Source organism: Takifugu rubripes, chromosome 13, assembly GCF_901000725.2.
Source record: "Takifugu rubripes chromosome 13, fTakRub1.2, whole genome shotgun sequence".
In the NCBI taxonomy this organism is placed as follows: Eukaryota; Metazoa; Chordata; class Actinopteri; order Tetraodontiformes; family Tetraodontidae; genus Takifugu; species Takifugu rubripes.
This window is the reverse complement of record NC_042297.1, coordinates 6,621,326-6,645,849: the sequence shown is the minus strand read 5'-3', so window position 1 is coordinate 6,645,849 and position 24,524 is coordinate 6,621,326. Positions and strand designations below refer to the sequence as shown.

The 24,524-nt window shown below is 45.2% G+C and overlaps 2 protein-coding genes across 12 annotated transcripts in view; one reads left to right on the top strand and one right to left on the bottom strand.

Annotated features, from left to right (window-relative positions):
• LOC101062330 (FERM domain-containing protein 5) overlaps positions 1-17,006 on the top strand; it is a 48,774-nt gene extending 31,768 nt beyond the window's left edge. Inside the window, exons 4-16 of one of the 5 annotated variants that reach the window (XM_003969513.3) lie at positions 573-677; positions 1,425-1,467; positions 1,541-1,619; positions 8,276-8,373; positions 8,558-8,681; positions 9,812-9,899; positions 10,033-10,121; positions 10,328-10,391; positions 10,469-10,560; positions 10,646-10,720; positions 12,171-12,239; positions 12,319-12,425; positions 15,539-17,006. In XM_003969513.3, the coding sequence (XP_003969562.2) occupies positions 573-677; positions 1,425-1,467; positions 1,541-1,619; positions 8,276-8,373; positions 8,558-8,681; positions 9,812-9,899; positions 10,033-10,121; positions 10,328-10,391; positions 10,469-10,560; positions 10,646-10,720; positions 12,171-12,239; positions 12,319-12,425; positions 15,539-16,137 (1,632 nt within the window). In that variant the 3' untranslated portion in view covers positions 16,138-17,006. Of the gene's footprint in view, positions 1-572; positions 678-1,053; positions 1,468-1,540; positions 1,620-8,275; positions 8,374-8,557; positions 8,682-9,811; positions 9,900-10,032; positions 10,122-10,327; positions 10,392-10,468; positions 10,561-10,645; positions 10,721-12,170; positions 12,240-12,318; positions 12,426-15,538 lie in introns of those variants that run through there. The other 4 variants (XM_029845805.1, XM_029845807.1, XM_029845806.1 and 1 more) reach the window with 4 other exon arrangements.
• Positions 17,007-17,765: 759 nt separating this feature from the next.
• wdr76 (WD repeat domain 76) lies at positions 17,766-21,776 on the bottom strand. 7 transcript variants are annotated; one of them, XM_029845815.1, is made up of 15 exons: positions 21,521-21,776; positions 21,336-21,452; positions 21,164-21,247; positions 20,967-21,059; positions 20,797-20,849; positions 20,506-20,617; positions 20,340-20,438; positions 20,067-20,107; positions 19,820-19,973; positions 19,578-19,736; positions 19,346-19,461; positions 19,139-19,237; positions 18,895-19,044; positions 18,760-18,813; positions 17,766-18,685 (listed from the first exon to the last, which is right to left on the bottom strand). In XM_029845815.1, exons 2-15 carry the CDS (start codon positions 21,447-21,449, stop codon positions 18,430-18,432), a joined length of 1,584 nt encoding a protein of 527 aa, XP_029701675.1. In that variant the 5' UTR covers positions 21,450-21,452; positions 21,521-21,776; the 3' UTR covers positions 17,766-18,429. The 7 variants fall into 7 exon arrangements, with proteins under 7 accessions (XP_029701675.1, XP_029701674.1, XP_029701673.1 ...); XM_029845814.1 differs by having other exon boundaries at positions 21,574-21,776; XM_029845813.1 differs by having other exon boundaries at positions 19,139-19,204; positions 21,594-21,776.
• Between the last annotated feature and the right edge of the window lie 2,748 nt (positions 21,777-24,524).

The window sequence follows — 24,524 nt, the reverse complement described above, 5'->3', positions numbered from 1 at the left end:
TGATCTTCCTCCTCAGTTCCCTCTGCACAGTCTTCAGCTCCTCCTTGTCTCCAGACACAAAAGCCCTCTTCTTCTCCTTCAGGAGGAACTTTATGTCTGAGGTGATCCAGGTCTTGCTGTTGGAGAAGCTCCGTACAGTCCTGGTGGGTACGGTGTTCTCCACACAAAAATTAATATAGTCCGTGATGCAGTGGGTGAGGTTGTCAATGTCCTCCCCATGGGCGTCGCTGAATACATCCCACAGGGTTGTGTTGAAACAGTCTTTCAGGGCTTCCTCGGCTTCCTCGGACCATTTCTTCACTGTGCAGGTGACAGCAGGCTGCCTCTGCACAAGAGGTTTGTACACAGGCTGGAGGTGTACACGGTTGTGGTCGGCACGGCCCAGGGGACGAAGAGGGAGAGAGTGGTATGCCTCCTTGGTGTTGGCATAGAACAGGTCCAGTGATCATGTAAATATGAATAGAGATAAAGAGGAAGGGAGCGAGGCAGTTTCGATGCCCTTGACTAAATTGTGTGTGTGTGTGTGTGTGTGTGTGTGTGTGTGTGTGTGTCTCCCATCTTTTTCTCCTCAGCGGGATGCCAAGGGTCAGTACCTGTTTGACCTCATCTGCCACCATCTCAACCTGCTAGAGAAAGATTACTTTGGCATCAGATATGTTGACCCGGACAAGCAGAGAGTAAGTTTTAATCAGGCAGACAGCCAGCTGTTTGCAGTCTTTTAACGGGGAATTATGATGGCTTTTCAAATTCAAAGTATGATTTTGATGCTAAAAAAATTATGTGATATAAATTTGAATTGAGGGTGGAGGTGGTGGTAGCTTGGTCTGTAGGGTGGAGGCAGCTCGGTCTGTAGGGTGGAGGCAGCTTAGTCTTTAGGGGGGAGGTAGTTTAGTCTGTGGGGCAGAGGGAGCTCAGTCTATAGGGTAGAGGTAGCTTGGTCTGTCGGGTGGAGGTAGCTTAGTCTGGAGGGAGGTGGTAGCTCAGTCTGTAGGGCAGAGGTGGGCAAATCCAGTCCTCAAGGGCCGGATTCAAGCCAGATTTTCTGTCCTACAGGTAAACACTTTCAACTGGGGTTCCATTTACCTTGGTGAAAGGATTTCCTGCCTGGTAGGACGCAAATCCCAGCTTGAATTCAACCTTCGAGGAATGGATTTGACCTCCTCTGATGGGCAAGTCCAATCCACGAAGGCTTGAATCCAGGTTTTGCATCCTAGCAGGGAGAAACCGCAGAGAGAACAGAACCAGAGGTAACAGAACCAGAGATAATGGAACAGAACCAGTAAGAACAGAACGAGAGAGAACAGAACCAGTGAGAGCAGAACCATAGAGAACAGAAACACAGAGGACAGAACCAGAGTGAACAGAATCAGTTGGAACTGGCAGCAGCTAAAACTCTGATGAAGAGCAGCTTCTGTCCATTTCAGCACTGGCTGGAGTTTACAAAGTCAATCACCAAACAGATGAAATGTAAGTATTTGACTTTATGATTCAATAAATGACATCAAAGAGATGCATCGTGAAAGATGGATCTGTCTCCCAGCTCAGCCCCCGTTCACCATGTGTCTGCGCGTCAAGTTTTACCCACCTGATCCTGCCGTACTGAAAGAGGAAATCACCAGGTAATGTGTGTGCGTGTGTCTGTGTGTGTGTGAGTGAGATCTTATTTTCCAGCGGAACCTCATGATGAGTACTTGTTGGACCGAAAATCAAACGCAGCCACTAAAACACTGCATAGTTCTCCGTCTGCTGGTTTATTAACATGGTTGATTGAGAAAAGCCGATCAGATCAGATAAAGGCATTTATCAATAGGTTTTAGTTTAAGAGGCTGAAAAGAGTAGTGAGTGGAATCTGTGTGAAAAATGTCAGGAAACCTCTCAGCATTGTGTGTGTGCGTGTCGGGGGCAGCCCTGTAAGCTGAAAAACAGCACACAGGCCGGTGAGCACCTAGATCCCCTAGACAACATCAAACTCCTGGCTGTCGAGCCGAAGAAGCTCCAAGAGGTAATGCAGCTCTGTTCTGGTATAAGGTGCCAAACTTAAACAGCCCTTTTTTCCCCTCTTATCAGCTTTCAGACTGGATGAGAAATTAAGTGAGTAAGGTTGCAGACCAGGAGAGAAGACTGAGTTGCTCTCAGCAGAGACAAGCAGCTCTGCTTTTGTAAATCACTGTCATGTCTCCAAATAGCCCTCATTTAGCATTAGTTCTCTCTCCAGGGAAGGCCTCTGTTACATTATAACATTTATTATTCTTTGTTTTATTCCACAGAAACCACTGACTTATCAATGGCCCGAACACACTCAGAGAACATCAGCCTCTTTTTAAATGTAACCTGCTGGCACCCAAAGTCACAGTTGACTGAAGCAAAACAGAGCCGTAACCAAAAGAATCCTTTGTCTACATCTGCACTGCTAATGGCGTTTATGAAGGGAAGTTGGGGTATTAGTGGCCAGTTGGCTCACCAGAGGCCTGTTTGTGTGACAACGAATGCAGTGGGAAATGGCCTAAAAGGGCCAGCTTTTGCAAGTGTGCAACATGAGATCGTTGCCCAGAGGTGCCTGAATGTGTAAACTTTTGAAAACGGGCTCCAGGGTGAAAAAGTCATTTTTGTCTCTGTGTGAACATGAAGCAGTGTTCACAGTACAAACAGTGACAGGTAGCACCTGCGCATTACTCTTCCAGATAAAGGTAGCTTCCAGATATAGGAGCTGAGCTACCCTGCAGCATGTGCTGCTGACTGTGCTACATTTCAAATCAAATCAAATCAATCTTTATTTATATAGCGTCTTATACAATCAAAATTGTTTCAAGGCGCTTTCCAGAATCCCAGGGCCTGACCCCAGACAAGCAACAGTGGCAAGGAAAAACTCCCCTTTAACAGGAAGAAACCTTGAGCAGGACCAGGCTCATGTAGGGGGACCCTCCTGCTGATGGCCGGCTGGGTAAAGAGAGAGGAGAGGTGGGAGGACAGGTAGAGGATAGGATAGGTAGGAGAGGAGAGGGGTAGAGGAGAGGAGAGGTAGAGTGAAGGGGAGGTAGAGGAGAGGAGAAGGAGGAGGAGGAGAAAGAGGAGAGGAAAGAAGAGGAGAGGGAGAGGAAAAGGAGAAGGAGAGGAGAGGAGAGGAGAGGAGAGGAGAGGAGAGGAGAGGAGAGGAGAGGAGAGGAGAGGCACAGAGCACAGAAACACACACAAAAAATATGCACAATCACTTCAACGGGGCCGGCGGTCATTATGCAGCTCCGATGGCAGTGATACCTGCAAATAGATAGAGGGGGGGGGGGGTGGGGAGAAGCAGAAAAACTACACAAGAATCAGCATAACTAGTCTGCTTGATGAGGAGAGGAAAGGAGAGGAAAGGAGAGGAAACCATGACCCAGTGGAGTGACAGAGGCCTGTCAGGTGATCATGTTTCCGGACCCCGGCAGCCTTGGCCTATAACAGCATAGCTAGAATGTGACCTAATGATTAGACGACCCCCTAAGTATGATAATTTGTCTGTCTATGATAGTAACTGGAACTACTGAATTAGTAACAGTAAGCTTTTTCAAAGAGGTAGGTTTTGAGTCTGATCTTAAAAGTAGCGATGGAGTCAGCCTCCCGTACCTGGACAGGGAGCTGGTTCCAAAGCAGGGGGGCCTGGTAGCTAAATGCTCGGCCCCCCATTCTACTCCTAGAAACTCTGGGAACCACAAGTAGACCAGCATTCTGAGAGCGGAGCGGTCTATTGGGCTGATAGGGTATCACTAGCTCCTCCAGGTAGGATGGAGCTAGGCCTCTGAGGACCTTGTAGGTCAGAAGAAGGGTTTTAAAAGTTATTCTAAATTTAACGGGCAGCCAATGAAGCGACGCCATTACAGGACTTATGTGATCTCTTTTGTCAATACCTGTCAGAACTCTGGCTGCAGCATTTTGGATCAACTGGAGGCTTCTTAAAGAGTTGTTTGGACACCCTGATAATAAGGAGTTACAGTAGTCCAGCCTGGAAGTAACAAATGCATGGACTAACTTTTCAGCATCAGGCTGCATCAGTAGCTTCCTGATCTTTGAGATGTTCCTCAAGTGAAAAAAGGCACTTCTAGAGACTAATTTAATGTGTGAGTTGAAGGAGAGATTCTGATCAAAAGTTACTCCTAGATTCCTCACAGAGAGACTAGATGTTAATGAGATACCATCTAGAGTGATCATGTGATCTAATCTATCCCTGAGAGGTTCAGGACCAAACACCATGACCTCAGTTTTTCCTGGGTTAAGGAGGAGGAAATTTGAAGACATCCAGGACTTTATGTCTTTAAGACAGGTCTGGAGCTTCACTAACTTCTCTGTCTCCTCGGGTTTCATGGATAAATAGAGCTGAGTGTCATCAGCATAACAATGAAAATTTATCCCATGCTGCCGAATAATGTTCCCTAAGGGAAGCATGTACAAGGTGAAGAGGATTGGTCCGAGTACGGAACCTTGAGGAACTCCATGGCTAACCCTACTGTATGAGGAGGGAACGCCGTGGACATGGGCAAACTGGTATCTATCAGATAAATATGATCTAAACCAGTCTAGTGCTGTCCCTTTAATCCCAATCACATGTTCCAGTCTCTGTAACAGGATGCTGTGATCAACTGTATCAAAAGCAGCACTGAGGTCCAGCAGAACCAGCATAGAGACGAGTCCATGATCGGAAGCTATGAGAAGATCATTAGTGACTTTAAGAAGTGCTGTTTCTGTGCTGTGGTGAGCTCTAAAGCCTGACTGAAACATCTCAAACAGGCTGTTCCTCTGCAGGTGCTCCAGTAACTGAGTCACCACCACCTTCTCTAGAACTTTAGAGATAAAAGGAAGGTTGGATATTGGTCTATAATTTGCCAAGACATCAGGATCCAGTGATGGTTTTTTAAGCAACGGCTTAATCACTGCCACCTTGTAGGACCGGGGTACATAACCTGACACTAAAGAACCATTGATCTGGTCCAGGATAGAACTGCCTATCAGTGGTAGAACATCCTTCAACAGGTGTGTTGGGATGGGATCTAAAAGACACGTAGTGGTCTTGGATTTCTGAATTAGCGATGACGCCTCAGAAAAGTATATAGGGCTGAAGGAGCTTAAGGGCTCATTGGAGACCCTGCATGTTCCCACAGTCGGCACATCTGGTGATGGTCCAGTTGTAGGGATGGCCTGGTTAGCTTTCTCTCTGATAGCTAGAACTTTATCAGTGAAGAAGCTCATGAAGTCTTCACCACTAAGGGAAGAAGGGATACGTGGATCTAAAACACTGTGACTCTTGGTTAATTTGGCCACAGTGCTGAAGAGAAACCTGGGGTTGTTCTTATTTTCCTCAATCAAAGAAGAAAAATAAGCTGTTCTAGCCTTGCGAAGGGCCTTTTTGTATACTAATAGACAGTCTTTCCAGGCTACATGGTAGCTGTCTATCTTACAGGAATGCCACTTCCTTTCCAGTCTTCGCACTTTCTGCTTGAGGGTCCTGATATGTGAATTATACCAGGGGGCACACCTCCTCTGATTTACTATTTTCTTTTTCAGGGGGGCAACAGAATCAAGCGTGATTCTCAGTGAGGTTGCTGCACCTTCAGCAATAGAGTCAACCTCAGCAGGGCTAAGATTATAATGATTGATCCCTGGGGAAACACATGGTGGTCCTGGGATCAGCACAGGGATCACTTCCTTAAACTTAGCTACAGCATTATCTGAAAGACATCTGCTATAGTAAGACTTTGTTCTGAGCATAGAAGAATCCTTAATCATAAATGTAAAAGTGATCAAAGAGTGGTCTGACAGGACTGGGTTCCGAGGGAACACTGACACATGTTCTACCTCAACACCATAAGTCAGGACTAGATCTAGGGTGTGGTTAAAGCTGTGAGTTGGTTGGTTTATCTGCTGGAGGAAACCAACTGACTCAAGTAATGAAATGAAGCCATTTCTAAAGCTGCCGTTTATAACGTCCATATGGATGTTAAAGTCTCCAATGATAATGACTTTTTCCGTTCTAAGGACCAAGTCAGATAAGAAGTCAGAGAACTCAGACAGGAACTCTGAATGTGGCCCAGCAGGGGGCCGATATACAACTGCAAACAGAAGTGGCTTTTCTGTCCTCCAGTTCAGATGAGTGATGCCAAGAGTCAGGCTTTCAAATGAACTGAAGCTATGTTTTGGTCTGGGATTAATTAATAACTTGGAGTGATAGATTGCTGCCACTCCCCCTCCTCGACCAGTAACCCGTGGAATATGATAATTAAGATGGGTAGGAGGAGTAGATTCATTTAAGCTCACATACTCCTCCTCCTGAAGCCAGGTCTCAGTAAGACAAAATAAATCAATGTGATGATCCGCTATCAGGTCGTGCACTAACAGGGATTTACACAAAAGAGATCTAATATTTAACAGTCCACACTTAATTGTGATATTAGTTTCTCCAACTTGTGCTTCAGTATTAATTTTAATAAGATTTTGGTGATTGACCGCTCCCCTGCTCTGTGCTTGGTGAACTTTTAACCGTGGAACAGAGACTACCTCTATAGTGTTAAATATGTTATTATTGGTGGATGAGGGTTCTAAGGAAGCAGCAGAGAGGTGTGTAAGACCACAACTCTGCGTCCTGGTCTGGACCCTGGATTGTCAGGTCACTTTGGGTCTAATAAAATTAGCCAGATTACTAGAAATGAGAGAAGCGCCATCTCGAGTGGGATGGACACCGTCTCTCCTAATCAGACCAGGTTTTCCCCAGAAGGTGCTCCAATTGTCTATAAAGGCCACCTGGTTATCGGGGCACCACCGTGACAGCCAGCGACGAAGCGATGACATGCGGCTAAACATCTCATCGCTGGCCAGATTGGGGAGGGGACCAGAGAATGCTACGGAGTCCGACATCGTTTTTGCGTAGTTACACACCGACTCCAAGTTAATTTTAGTGACCTCCGACTGACGAAGCCGGGTGTCGTTGGCTCCGACGTGAATAATAACTTTACCAAATTTACGATTACGTCTCGCCAGCAGCCATAAATTTGCTTCTATGTCGCCCGCTCTGGCCCCCGGAATGCACCTAACTATGGTCGCTGGAGTCGGCTTCACGTAGCGCAAAACAGAGTCGCCAATTACCAGGGTCGGTTTCTCGGCGGGTGTGTCGCCGAGTGGGGAAAAGCGGTTAGCCACGGGAAGCGGTTGGTGGTGCACCGTGGGCCTTTGTTTTGGGCTACGCTTCCTACGAACCGTCACCCAGCCGCCCTGGCTAGCCGGCTGCTCGGCTGCTGCCGGGGGACCGCTAGCTGTAGCTACGCTAGGCGGCTCCGCAGCAGCTAGCTTACCCTGGCTACATGACGCAACTCCAGCTAACTCCAAGCTGCGGAACCGCGTCTCAAGCTCGCTAAGTCTCGCCTCCATAGCCATAAATAAACTACACTTCTTGCACCTATTCCCTTCACTAAGGGAGGCAGAGGAGTAACTAAACATTTCACACTCTGAACAGACAAAGACACCGGGTGAAACAGACGGTGAGGCCATGCTAACGCTAGTGATCGGCGAAGCCCTGTATTTGTTTAATATGGGTTGTTTCTTACTGTTGATATCAGGTGACTAGAATGTCTCAAGTGTTCAAAATTTTAAGTAAAGTGAATACAACACACCAAGTGTTCAATATTAAGTGAATACAACACACCAAGTGTTCAATATTAAGTGAATACGGCACCCCGTGCACAATGCAACCAACGAACGATAGAAGAGACAGGAAGTGACGCAATACTCACTCCATTTGCTAGCAAAAATGTGGATTTTGCTGCTCTGACCAGTACCTGCTATATTCACCAACATTCTGTTAAATATCGCCACTCAGTGGCCTGGCATGCTCACTACAGTGTTTTCAGACGTTATTAGGGATCGGTGTAAACATGCATTGTTTTCACACTGTCTCCGTGTGAACGCAGAGTGCTTTTGAAAATGCAAAGGAAAGCTCTTAATTTCTAGTGACACAGTTGTAGTGTAAACTTGGCCCAGAGAATGAGCTTCCTGCACATTCATTTCTCCGGTGGCAAATGTGATGTTACATAGACTGATCAGCAGCAACTTCTTAATTAACAGCAGGACACTAACATGAAGCATACAAATAGCATTCAAGGACAGATAATACATCCATGATAATACATCCATGATTTCATCAAGATCGGAGATTTCAAAGCCTAGCGGTTCTGTTCTGTGTGTTGGTGTGACCAGGGACCCACACTAATGAAACCTATGCCCTGAATCACAACCTTGTCATTCCTTTTGGCAGATATCTTGTCTTCCTGCAAGTTAAGAGGGACCTGTACCACGGTCGCCTCCTGTGCAAGACCTCAGATGCTGCTCTGTTGGCTGCTTACATCTTACAAGGTGTGGGCATTAACCCACTGACACATAAATACAATTATGTTGGAAAACCCCAGGAAGTAAAGACAAAGGAATTCTGCAACACTCGAAAGCTGCAGCTGATGAGCTCTTTAAAACCCAAATAAAAATAGCCATTGAAGATGGAACTTAACATTTCCTTTTGTTTGTTTTTCTACTCATTTTCCAGCTGAAATTGGTGACTATGATCCTGGGAAACACCCAGAGGGTTACTGCTCCAAGTTCCAGTTTTTCCCTAAACACTCAGAGAAGCTGGAGCGACGGATTGCTGAGATTCATAAGACTGAGCTGATGTAAGGTGACACTTGTCCATGTACCTGTACCTGTACCTGTACCTGTACCTGTACCTGTACCTGTACCTGTACTGCTCAGTGCAAGGGTCATAACAAGGTCACTGACATGAGCAACTGCACTGATGGATTTAGCTGCTTTGTTAGCTGTAACACCATCAATGATTAAATCACAGGCAGGTTTCTTCCCTGTTAACCCAAGTCGCTAACATCAACCCTCATCTGACCCAATCCAAAGTGTCGCAATAGTCTCGTAATGCTCGATGTCCCTATTCAAATAGATTCATTGACACTTGCAGGTCAGGTGCGTAGAGCTTAGTTTTACTTTTAACTCTTCCAAACTCTTGACTGGTCCTCCCAACATTACCGACACCTTTATAAAGAATCAAAGGCAACATATATGCAACATAACTCAGGTGAACACCCAATAATATCCAGCTCAAGGAATTTTCAATTTTGAAATTAAGACCCACCGTTACTTACGGCTGAGTTCAGCGAACATGTGTGACTGCATCATGGGATGGATCAGTCCGACCCCCAACTGGTGCCTAACTTCATCTCCCATCACTTCTGTTAAAGCTTATCCAGATACTGTATCTCAAGCGTCAACAGCTTCCATAGTAGCAGTATGTTACGATGGTAGAGTGGCTTCCTCTGTTGGTGCTTGCATGTCTCCCAAGAAGTGAATTTCTGCTCATCGGTAATGTTCACTTACTGTAGATGTGTCCTCTCTGCCTTAAGTGTAGGTCATGGGAAATAGTCTGCAGTCAACATAGATGAGCTCCAGGCACAAATGCAGGTGACGGTTCTCAGTCTCTTTAGTAAACGGATGCTGTAAGCAGAATGATCATTGCGCAGAAGGATCTAGAAAGCTGCATGAGGGATTTTGATTTTCTGGATTAAAGAGGGTGCTACAAGGCAAATGAGCTTCATAAATTTTTTTGTCCTTGTTCATGTGAGTCAGTGTCCATCAATCTAGCGAGTAAACTATTTATTTTGATGCATTTACTACAGCCACAGCCCCACTGATTAAAACAAGCACCTCCATTTTCTTTTTGTTAAACTGGATATACAAGTAAAGAAAAACTGACTCTCAGACGGCATTTGCCATCTTGTTTTTGATTCAATCTCAGAGCTCAGAGTCCTGAAACATCAGAGCTGAATTTCCTTCAAAAGGCTCAGATGTTGGAGACGTATGGAGTTGATCCGCATCCATGCAAGGTGGTCTTTAGCTTCTGACTGTGTGTGTTTAGCTCATGTTCAATGATGCAAAGTGTCTGCTTAGTTAAGAAATATATGAAGCAAGGTCCCTGTAAAATAATTCTAGGAGATAAACATGTATGTATTCGCTCAGGATGTATCTGGCAACCCAGCTTTTCTGGCTTTTACTCCTTTGGGATTCACTGTGCTGCAAGGAAACAGAAGGATCCATTTCCTCAAATGGTGAGCCCAGATGACCAGTAAAACCCGGATGCAAGGCTTCATAACCCTTTAAAATAAATGCTACATTTGCACTGTGAACTCTGTGAGCATCTTGTGTCTGGACTTCTAGAATAATAAAATACTTACGATATTTATCCATCCACTTCTTTGTCCCTCCACTTTTTTGTCCCAACCTTTGTCTGTCTATCTGGCTGTATCAAACTCAGGGACGAGGTGACCAAGCTCAAGTTTGAAGCCAAAACTTTCCACATATATGCAAATCAGAAGGAGGTACGAGAGTATATGCATTATAAAAATGTAGATTTGTGATGATGGTTAACAGGGTAAAATACTTTGTCTTGTTTAAGGACAGAAAGATCATTCTGACATATTTTGCACCTACACCTGAGGCCTGTAAGCATCTGTGGAAGTGTGGGGTGGAGAATCAGGCCTTCTACAAGTTAGTTAAAGCTTCAGATCCAAAGAAGCAACACAAATAACATGCTCAAGTTGATGATGTTTTGCTCTTGACTTTTTACTGGCAGGTTGGAGAAGTCAAGTCAAGTCCGAACTGTGTCCAGCAGTAATCTTTTCTTCAAGGGTAGTCGCTTCAGATACAGGTATGAATACACAACCTGTGATTAACAAGCAGCCTTATTGGAATTCTTACATACATGCAAACACTGGTCAGCTACGTCATTGAACCCTCTGAATTTACGGAATTTACATGGATTCTATGTGACTCATAAAACTCAAACTCTATACTAGCCCACTTAACAAAGGTGCTGAGAAGTTAAAGTAAGATCTCTGTGTAGATTATCAATCATCCAGGTCATAGTTATCCAAGGTAAGTTTTCTGTGTCAACTGGACTGTTTTTCTTCTCTTGAAGGCGTTTTACCTTCAATCCAGAAGGCTTCTTCAGTTTTGAACTTGCTGAGGACAGAGCTTGAAAATATAGCCCTTGTGGACCATTAGCATGCTAATGATCTGGGTGGTCACCTGAGAGTCCTGAGCTGAAGAGGTGGCACGTCTGTGTTGTGCCATTCTTCTGTGGAGAGGTTGTTTGGTTTCACCAATGTACTTGCACGCATCCTAGCACTGTACAGCATAAACAACATTACATTGTTTATGTCTTGGTGTCTTGTCCTCCAGGTGTACCAGCTTCTGTTTGAGTGTGTTGCTGGGTTTAAACTGCACCGGTATGTCATGATTTAGGAGAATCCTCCTAATTTTAATTTCTTCAGGTCAGAACTCAGTCCACTTACACCCAAAAAAGAGCGGGCACTCCTTTGAGGACAGCCAAACACGGGTACTGGCCAGAGAAGATTGCCAGTTTGAGACGGGTGTCAAGGAAGCCATCCATGTCAAATTGGAAAAATCATCCTTAAAAAGAGGTGGTGGACTAAGGCATTTCCTATCACCCACATACAATGCAGTCCAACAACAAACCAAGAGTTCACACCATTTCAGGACACCTGGTGATTCACCACTATGTGAGCCAGCAGACAAAGGGGAGACACACCAACTGAAACTAGGTGAATGACCCTACCAACGACCCTGCCAATGACTCTCAGGTGACCACCCAGATCATTAGCATGCTAATGGTCCACACGGGCTATATTTTCAAGCTCTGTCCCCAGCAAGTTCAGAACTGAAGAAGCCTAATGGATAGAAGGCGAAATGTCTCCAAGAGAGGAAAAACAGTCAAGTTGACACAGAAAACTTACCTTGGTTAAAGTAAGATGATTTCTCTTCACCATAACTAATCCTGGGTCTAGACGGGGCATCATGGGAAGACTTTTTAGACATTCCCTCAGTTCGGGATCATTGGGATCAATCATTCTCATGTGCAAGGAGACCAGTACTCCCTGAAAGAATTAAGACACATCATCAGCAAACATGATGAATAATTATTTGCTCTATATGCTGCTGGGACACACAGTTAAATGTTTAAAGGTCCGAGTTTACCGGGGTATGTCCTCCACCTTTCACAGAGGTGGTTTACTAATTGGATCTGTGTACATAAAGTTTAAATATTTATTCAACTTGGTCGTTCTTTGTTTTTTCAGTGGAAAGGTTGCAAAAGAGGTTATGGAGCTGAGTGCCAAAATTAAGAGAGACCCACCAGAGATACACAGGTCCAACTTTTTCCTCTAACATGTCTGCTCCAGCTCATACGCAGGATTACAGTGATTCATACATGTGTGTTTTGTTCAGGGCTGGCATGGTGCCAAGTAGAAGCTGCCCGTCAATCACCCATGGCCCTCGTTCCACCAGCATGCCCAGGACACGGTGGAGAGCAGTGCACATCTCCATCATGGAGGGTATGACACAAAGTGGAAATAGTACAGAAATGTATATGACTGTAACTCAGGTAGAGCGAAGGGCTCAGTGTGGAGCCCCTGTTGGGTGAACCTTCTCTTCTAAGGCTCAGACAGTCTCATGTGGGTCCACCCCCCTCTTCTAGCCAGACTAAACATATACATATGGAAGAGAATATAGATCACAGTGTCATTTAGAGTCAATTTATTAACTATGGTCTAATGGACTGTAATGATACTTTATTTATTTACTTAATTTATTAGGCTATTGTTGCCCAAAGGTTTCCTTGCACACATTATCTCAGTTTACTTCTCTCTGAAAGAGCGATGTCTTGTCTGTTATGACGTTCGTGCTCTATCATTTCTGGAAGCTCATACATTTTATAGGTAGAAGCCTCCACTTAGGTGAAACATAGTTCTTCCATTTTGAATGCATGATCTCCAAAAACACATTCTGGTGTTTTCCACGTCCACCTGCATTTGCAGTGCTTATTGTCCATCCATCCATCCATCCATCCATTCTCTACCGCTTATCAGGGGTCGGGTCGCGGGGGCAGCAGCCTAAGGAGAGAAGCCCAGACTTCCCTCTCCCCAGCTACCTCCTCCAGCTCATCCGGAGGGATCCCCAGGCGTTCCCAGGCCAGTCGAGAGACATAGTCTCTCCAACGTGTCCTGGGTCTCCCCGGGGGTCTCCTACCGGAGGGACATGCCCTGAACACCTCACCAGGGAGGCGTCCAGGGGGCATCCTGACTAGATGCCCAAGCCACCCCATCTGGCTCCTCTCAACGCGGAGGAGCAGCGACTCTACTCCGAGCTCCTCCCGGATGGCAGAGCTTCTCACCCTATCTCTAAGGGAGAGCCCAGCCACCCTACGGAGGAAGCTCATTTCAGCCGCTTGTACCCGTGATCTTGTTCTTTCGGTCATTACCCAAAGCTCATGACCATAGGTGAGGGTAGGAACGAAGATCGACCGGTAAATCGAGAGCTTCGCCTTTCGGCTCAGCCCTCTCTTCACCACAACGGACCGGTGCAGAGCCCGCATTACTGTGGACGCCGCTCCCGCTCCATTCTTCCCTCACTCGTGAACAAGACCCCGAGGTACTTAAACTCCTCCACTTGGGGCAGGATCTCCTCCTTTACCCGGAGAAGGCACTCCACCTTTTTCCGGTCGAGAACCATGGCCTCGGATTTGGAGGTGCTGATTCTCATCCCAGCCGCTTCACATGCGGCGGCGAACCGATCCAGTGATAGTTGGAGGTCACGGGCCGATGAAGCCAACAGGACCACATCATCCGCAAAAAGCAGAGACGCGATCCTGAGGTCACCAAACCGGATCCCCTCAACACCATGACTGCACCTAGAAATTCTGTCCATAAAAATTATGAACAGAATCGGTGACAAAGGGCAGCCCTGGCGGAGGCCAACCCTCACCGGAAACGAGTTCGACTTACTGCCAGCAATTCGGACCAAACTCTGGCACCGATCGTACAGGGAGCGGACAGCCCGTATCAGCGGGCCCGACACCCCATACTCTCGGAGGACCCCCCACAGGACCCCCCGAGGGACACGGTCGAATGCCTTCTCCAAGTCCACAAAACACATGTGGACTGGTTGGGCAAACTCCCATGCACCCTCGAAGACCCTGCTGAGGGTGTAGAGCTGGTCCACTGTTCCACGCCCAGGACGAAAACCACATTGCTCCTCCTGAATCCGAGGTTCGACTATCCGGCGGACCCTCCTCTCCAGTACCCCTGAATAGACCTTACCAGGGAGGCTGAGGAATGTGATCCCCCTATAGTTGGAACACACCCTCCGGTCCCCCTTCTTAAAAAGAGGGACTACCACCCCGGTCTGCCAATCCAGCGGCACTGCCCAGTGCTTATTGTGATGTAAAAAAGTCCTAATGACAGTTTTTAAAGGGCACTTAGTGCCCCCTGTTTCCCCCAACAGGCCGTTAACCTTTTTTCAGTGCTGCCACTGTGAGTAAGTTTACTGTCAACTGATCAACCTGCTGAAAAGTAAAGTGATTGTGGAGTTTCCAAGGCTACTGTTCATATGTCACTAGCACGGACAGGAGGTCTCAATGTTCTGTCACCCAGAGAAACCCCTCGTGTTTGCTGCTTGTGTGCTGGTATGTGTCAGGAACCAGACGAGAACCCAAGAGCGACACCAGAGTTCGGTTGAACACAGCTTTATTAACAGGAACAGAAGGCAGACAGAATTTACCGAGCAGCAGGCAGGTTCGACTTGTCGGGGACAGGCAGGGTTGAGACTAGGCAGACAGGCAAGCAGGAAAATGCTGGAGAGTCATGTGAACCACATCTGGCGGGCAGGCAGCGTAACGCAGGGACCTAAAAAGGGGGCTCGTTATGGTGCTGATTCGCCACAGGTGCGTGGGGCAAACTAGGACTCACGGACGGGGTTGCCCGCAGCTGTGACAGGTATGTCTACTGGACACTAATATCACAGCCTGAAAATAGCTCCTGCTGTCAGGGGCCATGATTGGATGGGCGACTGAACCACATTCCCGAGCCTTGTCTTTCACTCAGTCTTTCCTCTTTATCTGCACTGCCATTCTGAGACAGGGTTGAGTGTCGCTCAGCTACCTGGCAGAAGACAGTCTGAGCGGAGACAAAGAGTGTGAGTCAGATCAGGCTTGGTGTTCTGATGTCCATAAACTATCAGGTCAGGTGTTTGATCCGGATCGAGACGAAGGTGAACGTTCACCTGCGCATGATAAATCACTGCTATCGAGATGTGAAGGTGCATGTGTTGTCTTTGGGAGCCAGGCTCCTGGGTAAAGCTGTGGGGGGGGGGGGGGGCTTCCCCTCTTTCCTGCCCTGCCGGGGGGATTCCTCTGCTTCAGGGTCACATCTTGGGTCAGAACAGAGCTCCAGAGCAGCACTACGGCTTCAGCCCACCAGCCAGCCAGGCAGGCAAAACCCACGATGGAGTTTCTGTAATCAGATGTCCAGTTTACCAGAGGTTGTGTTCAAAAAGTTTAACATAACAACAAACAAATTATAAATCTGGATGTTTTTCTATTAGATGTAGCTGAAGGGAATGAGACTGGGAATGGCAGTTTGCAAAAATTTTATCTTCTGTGCGCCATCAGGCTTGGAGTCCCTTCAAGATAGCGTTCACTCGACGCCAGTGCACTCCATTTCCCATGGTGACTCCTTCATGTCCTCTCAGGGCCACATGGTGGTCAGTGGCGAAGCGAGCACCTCGGCCATAATCTCAGATGAGATCTACAGTCCTTCAGACAGCGTGCTGCCTACACCTGTGAACGAGCACAGAGTGGAGATGCTTCCTGGACGTCACCTCAATGGCGCCACCTGCACCATCGACAAGGAAGAGTCGAAGGAGGCAGTGGCAGCAGCAGCGGCATTGTCAAAGGAGGCCCCAATGGGGGATTCTGGCAGGAGAAGGTTGGGCCTGGTCAGGAACCGAGCCCCTCCCCAGAGCGAAGTGCAGGAACTGAACAAGTTCTTGCTGAGCGTGCTGCGTTTGTTCCTGGTTACCATGGGGCTGTTGTTCGTACTGCTGTTGCTGCTCATCATGCTAACCGAATCAGAGCTGGACGTTGCCTTACTGAGAGACATCCGCAAGACTCCCGAATTCCAGCAGTTTCACTTTGAATATTTCTGCCCTCTGCGTCGCTGGTTCGCCTGTAAGTTTCGATGGTTGGGTAGTTTCCTCATCAGCAAGTGAGACGTGGATAATGACAGAGACAAGACAGTCACAAGACAGCATCTGATCAACACTACGAGGAACAAAACCATTGAAATTCAGGTCTTCTCGTGTCCACACACAGCACCAGTAACAGGGTCTAATGGAAACACTCCAACAGAGCTGAAAAAGCTTTAACTGCCTTTATTTTTGTCTTGATTGACTTGATAAATGTATTGGCTTTGTCCATTTTAGCTTCTGAAATATTCATTTTGTTGACTTGGACCAGTTTAGGGTGGACAAAGCATGCATGACTTGACAACCATACAGAGCTTCCTGAAGGTAGAACAAATCATTTTAGAGATTATAGCTTTAGTGCTAAATAATTAAATGAAATGAAAATGAATCCAACACACTTTTCTCTCTGGCATTCCAGCACAACAAACCAGCTCGCCTCAGTTTGTGGCAGCTGATGTTACTGCAGACTTGTTAAAAAGTCTGATTTATCCTTTTTAAAATACTCTTTGCAGTGAGATGTTCATTATTGGCAGTGCTGCTACTCATGTTATCTTTGTTGCCCAGCAGCATTAGCACCAAAAAAGGTTTTGCTGTCCAGTAACGAGAAATGAAGGGTGATTAGTTCTGCAGCAAGATTTCTGAGCCAACTTCTGCAACAATCATCATCTTTGCAGTTCTCACTTTGCCATAGATCCTTTAGCAGTAATTGCTATAAAGGTGATTGATGGTAGTTAACACTAAACAGATAGAACAGTGTTTAGTTAGTGCTCCCAGACCCTGTGGGAGTTTATCTTGATGTGCAATACTCTTTTAGAATAAAGAACCTTTTGAGAAGAGATCTGTCATTTCTCTTTAAAGTGTAGCTTTTTAGTTCAAGAGGACTAAATAAAGGTCAGTTAACTTCAGTCCTGCTGTATTTATTCCATAAATCACACTTTTTTCCACAAGCTGGCTTTTTTATGGTTTTCTCGAGTGGATTTACCAGTTTCCAGGCAGGATTACGTCCCACAGCTGACATCTTTCACACCTACCAAAGAAGCCTTCATTATCAACAGATGGAAACTGGAGTCTTTCTGACTTATTCTCATTTCAGTGTTTAGTCCAGTACATCTTAGTTGTCTCCTTATCAAGCTAATATTACCTTAGTCTACATAAATCACAGGATGGAGCCCGACATACATGTACAAGTATCTGCTGCGTTCCTGCTGCTTTTGTGTCTGCAAAGCTGGTCATTTAATTTGCGACTGACTTTCAGACTTAAATATGAGTTTGATTTGTAAGAAGGAAAGTGGTTGAATTCAAGATCAAATGGCAGGAATTTAGATTCTTTTTCTATACAAACATATCTCAGCAACGTATGTGTCTCAGCAAGTATGTGTAACATAATGAATATGAAGAATGATTGACTAAAAAGTAGTGTTTGTGACATGTCTTAAATTCACCAGCAACCCAGAGTCGTGATGAGGAAAGCAAACTTGATTCCATGGGTTGCCTCATATTTTCTCACCATTTTTCAGTTAACACTGTGTTACCATGACGTCTTTATTAATTTAAAAAACAGTGAAAGTAATTAGGTAAGATTCAGCCAGCATGCCTTGTGGTAATCAGGGTTAGGGAAACTGTGAGGACAATGATTCTCAGACTGAAGGACCCACAGTCACACAAAACTTTAATTCAACTCGATAATTGAGCCTTTGTTACCTCCAAACATGTGTCATCCCTGACTTTAGGCAAAGGTAAAGTATTTATGAATAAACATATTCTTGACATCTGGCAGGTCAATCTAACTGACTGATTTCTGCACAGTTCCTCATAAAAGACAATGCTGACACCTTCTGGTTAGAATTATATTGCTGCTGCTGCTGTTAAAATTCAAATGCTTTATTTGGAATAAAATATGCATATTTATTGTATTTGGTCCAAGAAACACAAGCAAACATGAAATGAACTGGGCTTCTGTAATCCAATAGCATCACAAACACTTTACCAACCACTTGGGAGGTTGTCCATATGCTTATTTTGTATTAATAGTGGATCAAAATGCACCGCATAAGTGAGTGCAAAAATCGGAACCAACAATTATATTGCATGTGAGGACAGAATCATTGTTTCAAGGCAAAACTAACAGTACTGACTTTGCAAAACAGATGCATGAATATAAAAATAATCATGCTAATGAGCACATAACATCAACTCAGCTGTGAAAGCATTTGAGACACAAAGGTGATCAAGGAAAGGAAAACCTTTTAGCCAAAAACATGTACACGGATCAGATCATCATTTTTGGTCCCATGCAACTGAAAGCAGCCACAAGCCTTAGTCAGTGAACACGTGCAAGCGCCCAGAAGCATTACCACCCAGTAGCGCGTTCCTCGTGGGATGGAACACGGTGACAGGCAACACTGTGTTGAAGTTGTCTTGGTCTGTGAATGTGTGCTGTTCCCGACCACTCTCATGGAACACTTGCAACCTGCGGGGCCTCAGCATGCTCCCAGCCACAAAACAGTCATCCTGCTTTGGGTCCCACACGGCAGATATTTTGCTCAACCAGCGGCCGGTGTGCATGTTGTGTCTGAAAATAAAGGGTTGTCTCACTGTAAAAGATGCAGCAGAAACATAAATCAGTGAAACAGGTGAGTGACCTACCTGATGGATGTCAGCAGGGGAGGTGTGGCAGCACTTTCAGATGTGTCAAAGATCCTGTCAGAGAAGGACAAGCATGTGGAGCTGGGACTGAAAAGGGACCGTGGCTAAAACAGATCAACAGACTGCCCAGCTCACCTGATGCGGTCATCACTGCAGGAAGTGAGAACTCGGTTCCCTGTGCTTGGGGAGAAATAGGCACTGGTTATACTTAAACTATGTCCGTACAGCTCAGAGACGGCCTTGCTTTTGGACTTCAGGTATCTGTTGTCATAAATCTTTACTGTCCTACAGGAAAGAGCGAATCAGTCACCACCAAGAAATCAAGCTGACAGGATGTGTGAGCTTTGAGAAAGTGTATTCCCGAAATAGTCTGACTTACTTGTTTTCCGCCACAAGGAGATACTGCCTGGCTACAGGGTGCACATGAATGCAACGCAGAACCATACTGTTGAGTGAGTGGAGAGACTGGTGAGAGTTCCTGTGTTCACAAAATTTTCCCCATGAAGTTCCAAGAGAGCACCGCTCAGGTACAGTAATGGTTCAATAAAAGCTCAAAAAGAGTTCCAACTAAAATGCAGCCTCTCACCCTGGGGCTCGCCTGTCAACAATGGCAATGCTACCATAGAAATTTCCAACAACAAGAGTCGAGCAGTCATGAGACATGAAGTCAAAAGATTTTAGGCCATCGTCAAAGTCATACACCTATAGAAATGGGGAGCGTGACAAATTGAAAGCTTTACATTAAGTAATGTTATTCATTTGTGATTCATCCACATACTCACTAATGTACAGGAATGTAAAGACAAAGGGCAGCTCACATCGTCAAATATAGCTTTCTCTACGTCCATGCAGCGTAAAGAGCCATCATAGCTGCCGCTCAGCAACTGGACGGGACACGTCCTGGAGAACGCCATGCAGCTCACACACCGTGCATGGGGCTTAAATAGCAGCACGCCATCATCACCCCAGGTGCTGTTCTGCAGAAAAGCAGATGGTGAGGGCAAAGGTCAATGTCATTCACAAGGTACAATAATTCACCTTTCTATAAAAGCAAACACACCAGACCCCATAGACCAACGTTCCCAATGGTATCCCCAGCGGCCATGAACAGGCTGCTGCAGGAGGGGTGAAAGGCAGCACAGTAAATACGGTTCATCACCACTTTGGCCACCTGATCCTCATTTATCCTCATCTTCTGAAGAGTCGAGCGGTACCTTGGTGAATTTAGCACTGTGAATTACATTTTACTCAGCAACAATACAGTGAAAATTATCACAGCGGAATTCGCACTCAATATGAAATCCTACCTTTCCAGATCAAGCACTACCTTTCTGTCTTCTTCTAAACCCTAAGAGGAAAATTCAGAGTGTCACCCACGAAGATGCAAGGCTTCATATGATGTGTCAAAACACTGGACCTTTTCAAGTAGCAAATGGAAGTTATCAAATTAGCACAGAATCATCAGCCTGACAACCTGAAAGCATTTACAGTCACCATCAAAGGGATTGGAAAACAGGTGTTCCAGGCCACTTACAACTGTGCTCTAGTGTGACTGAAGCATGAATCAAAGAGAGTTCTACCTCAAAGGAGAGTTCCAGAATCTGTAAAGGCAGCTTGCTTTCCTCCATATTGATTGGCTCCATAGGCTGCGGTCCAAATAATTTTGTGACCGCAGAACTCTTAAATCAGGAGAAATGACTAGAGTGAACAATCACAATGACGGTAAAGCCATAAAATTTCACCTACCTGTTCTGTGGTCACCTTGGATTCTGTGTGTGCTGGCACCACCTCTGCCTCTTTGTTTTGGAGACGGAGGGATTTGCGTGCAGGTGGCAGCTCTTTGACAGTTGATGACCTGCTACAGAAAGCAGATCATTACAGCACCGTGTCGAGTACGCTGAGGTCTGAAAATTGGGGTATTGTGTCAACAGAAATCTTTTCTGTCTTCAATTGACTTGATAAGAGCTTTTAAAGACCTTTGTTGGATGATCGTCTATTTTTCCTTACAAAATGCATCTATTTGCTGGCTAGAGCTACCTTGCAAGACCCCGCTGAGATGGCCGTTTCAACTTCTTCACTTCCTTTTTTGCCTTTTGAATTGAATGGAAAAACAACAGTCACTGCCAATACAGCCAACGCAATATCACACGTGGAGATGCGTCTTATCAGAAAATCTCTGGACAAATCAGCGTAAGCAGCATCATCACCTCAAGTAAGTTGATGGAAGACAGAAAGGCTTGGTTCTCTCTGATGGTTTCCAGGCGCTTCAGTTCATATTCTGAAAGTTGTCCATAACGACCCTGTATACACAGAAACATATCAATGAGCTCAATCCCAATGGATAAAATCTGTTTTAATAATAACTGTAGGAATTATATAGCAAAAGTATAGTATTTATACTTACAGTTTGATCCACAATAGTGTTTTCATCTTCATCACCGATTTGCAGTAAGTTGCTGTGGGTGTGTTTGTGAATCTTTCGGACTTTCTGTCAGCAGGTTTTATTCAAATTATTGAGGTTTTTAGTATCAATACTGTAAACTCCGTGATTTCGGAGTGTTTCTGCGGTTTCTCACCCGTTTTTTAACGTCGTGTGTCTCTTCTGCATGAGGGGCGTATGAGAGGCGTTTAGGTCCCAGTTTGTTCCGCGTAGACCTGGGCACCGTTTTATGGGGTTCTTCAGGGGTCATGTCCTGTAATGAGTATATCATGACATCTTATAAAATCCTATTTGGTCACACTCAAGTGAGAAAATACTAACGCGGAAGCGCGGTAGTAGCTCAGAACCATGTCAAACAGCATCCAGACTTTTACCGCCTGCTTTGCAGTTGTACCTTCACAACATCTTCGTTTCTTCTCAGTTCGGGCGCCATTTTAGCAGCTAACGCCGGCATGAGAAGAGCGCGTGAGGCTTCCCTAACCCACAGCTGCACGAGTCGACCAAAATTTGCTATGCGCGAGGAAAACGCGCTTGTTTTGTAATGAGTCCTTCCCCCTCTGTTGGGAAACAAGGCTCCTGCATATCATTGGTTAAAAAGCTCTTCGTCACAAGGAGAGGCGTGAGCCAACAGCCAATGAGTACTTGAATATTCATGTGACGTAATATCCCTTGTTCCTGTTCCTCACGGATCTTCTGGTAAAAAAAAAAATGTCACTAGCATGTTATTACATGAGTAATAACACGTTGCAGATACTGCTGGCATAATGTGACCTATGTTGTATACTGGAGTAGCAATGGGACCCCAACTGCAGAGCAGTAAATGACTCGCATAAACATCGTTGGTCCAAACTTTCAGCAGTACCATTGCAAACGACCAATTCCACAATGTCATATCATAAATATCATTGCGTCATAGCAGAAAATCAGTCCGAATAAACACAAATCTGTAAATCAAGGGTGCATAATGAAACACCACAAACATACCACACTGAAGTAACAATAACACAAACCCAAACCCATATTAAACAGACACAATACAAATACAGGACACACAAAACAGTGACGTGCGGTGAGATTCATGGCTGGTGAGGCACTGACTCCTCAAGAGTCAGATTTACGATTGTAAGAACTGAAAAAAGCATCTTATTTCACCATTGTATTTGTATTGGCTCATGCAGTCGCACAATTCATAGGGGAATAAATAAAGATTGATTGAATTTGCCCCTGGCAATTCTGCCGGGGTTTCTGCCCTGGATTTGATCGGAAAAACTCAAATCCAGTAATTTTTAGTCAATAAAATGGCAGAAATGTGTAGTCATACTCCAAATGCATTTTTAACACATATCAGTGGAAAATATTAATATTTATTTATATACACTTTCTTTTTTCTTTTTTTTGACCGCACATCACTGGCACAAAATGTGACAGCGCATACTTTGGAACAATCAGAAAACAGGAATTTGCCTTGCCGTAACAACAAATTTTGTAGTTACATCATCATCCTTCAAATGTATTAATGTCAAACCACAGTAAACAAAAAACAGTCTCTTCAATTGAGACATCCGGACATCAGTTGTATTGGGTCACTTCCTGTTTTTCTCAAGAGAGTTCGTTGGTGCACTGTATACAGTGTTTGTTGGCTTTACTTTATTTAAAAATTTAAATACTCGGGCAATTCTAGTTACTTGCCAACAACAAGGGGAAATAATTCAAATCAAATAAATAAAGGACTCACGTCTGTCACCAGGATTTTTGATCCACCGATTCTACCTAGCATGGCCTCATCTTTTTCACCTGGTGTCTCACCCTGTGTCTGTTCAGTGTGTGAAATGTTTAGTTACTCGTGTGCCTCCTTTAGTGAAGAGATTAGGTGCATAAAGGGCAGTTAATTAATGGCTCTGGAGGCGGGACTTAGCGAGCTTGAGACACGGTTCCACAGCTTGGAGTTGCGTCAGGTAGCAAGGAGAAGGGAGCTACCTAGCGTAGCTACAGCTAGCTGTCCCCCAACAGTAGCTGGCTAGCCAGGGCAGCTGGGTGTCGGTTCGCAGGAAGCGTAGCCCAAACCAAATGCTTACGGTGTACCACCAACCGCTACCCGTGGCGAAAACTACCTTAGATTAAGGGTTCTTCTATGCTCAGAACACAATCCTACTATAGCAGATGTCTTTCAGATAATGCTATAGCTAAATTTAAGGAAGTGATCCCTATGCTAATCCCAGGACCTCCTTGTGTTTCTCCAGGGATTAATCCAGGTCGACTCTGTTGCTGAAGGTGCAGCAGCCTCACTGAGAATCATGCTTGATTCTTTTGACCCCCTGAAAAAGAATATAATAAATCAGAGGAGGTGTGCCCCCGGTATAATTCACACATTAGGACCCTCAAGCAGAAAGTGCGAAGACTGGAAAGAAAATGGTATTCTTGTAAAATAGATGACTACCATTTAGCCTGAAAAGACTGCCTGGTAGTTTATAAAAAGGCCCTCCGTACAGCTAGAACATCTTATTTTTCTTCCTTAATGGAAGAAAATCAGAATAATCCCAGATTTCTTCCCACATTGTGGCCAAATTTACCAAGAGTCAAGTGTCTTAGAGTGTCCACGTATCCCTTCCTCCCTTAGTGGTGAAGACTTCATGAGCTTCTTCACTTATAATGTTCTAGCTATCAGAGAAAAAGCTAATCAGGCCATCCCAGCAGCTGCTGGACCATTACCAGATGTGCTGACTGTGGGAACATACGAGCCCTTAAACTTCTTCACCCCTATATATTTTTCTGAGGCATCTTTCGCAAATTCACAAATCCAAAGTGTCTTTTAGATCCCATCCCAACACACCTGTTGAAGGATGTTTTACTAATGATAGGAAGCTCTATTCTTGACCAGATCACTTGTTCTTTAGTGACAGGTTATGTGCCCCGGTCCTACAAGGTGGCAGTGATTAAGCCGTTGCTTAAGAAACCATCACTGGATCCTGATGTGTTAGCAAATTATAGGCCTATATCCAATTTTCCTTTTATCTCTAAAATTCTTGAGAAGGTGGTGGTGACTCGGTTACTGGAGCACCTGCAGAAGAAGAGCTTGTTTGAGATGTTTCAGTCAGGCTTTAGAGCTCACCACGGCACAGAAACAGCACTAATTAAAGTTAATAATGATCTTCTTATAGCTTCAGATCATGGACTGGTCTCTATGCAGGTTCTGCTGTAACTCAGTGCTACTTTTGATACAGCTGATCACAGCAACCTGTTACAGAGACTGGAATATGTGATTGGGATCAAAGGGACAGCACTAGACTGGTTTAGATCATATTTATCAGATAGATACCAGTTTACA

Bases quoted from the DNA above. Each gene is read 5' to 3' on its own strand.
- wdr76 (XM_029845809.1), bottom strand. From the start codon at position 21,653: ATGCCGGCGTTAGCTGCTAAAATGGCGCCCGAACTGAGAAGAAACGAA. The intron at 21,060-21,163 runs GTAAGTATAAAT...CTGTGTATACAG, and splicing joins ACACTATTGTGGATCAAACT to GGTCGTTATGGACAACTTTC. The intron at 19,737-19,819 runs GTGTGTTTGCTT...GCTTTTCTGCAG, and splicing joins ACGTTGGTCTATGGGGTCTG to AACAGCACCTGGGGTGATGA.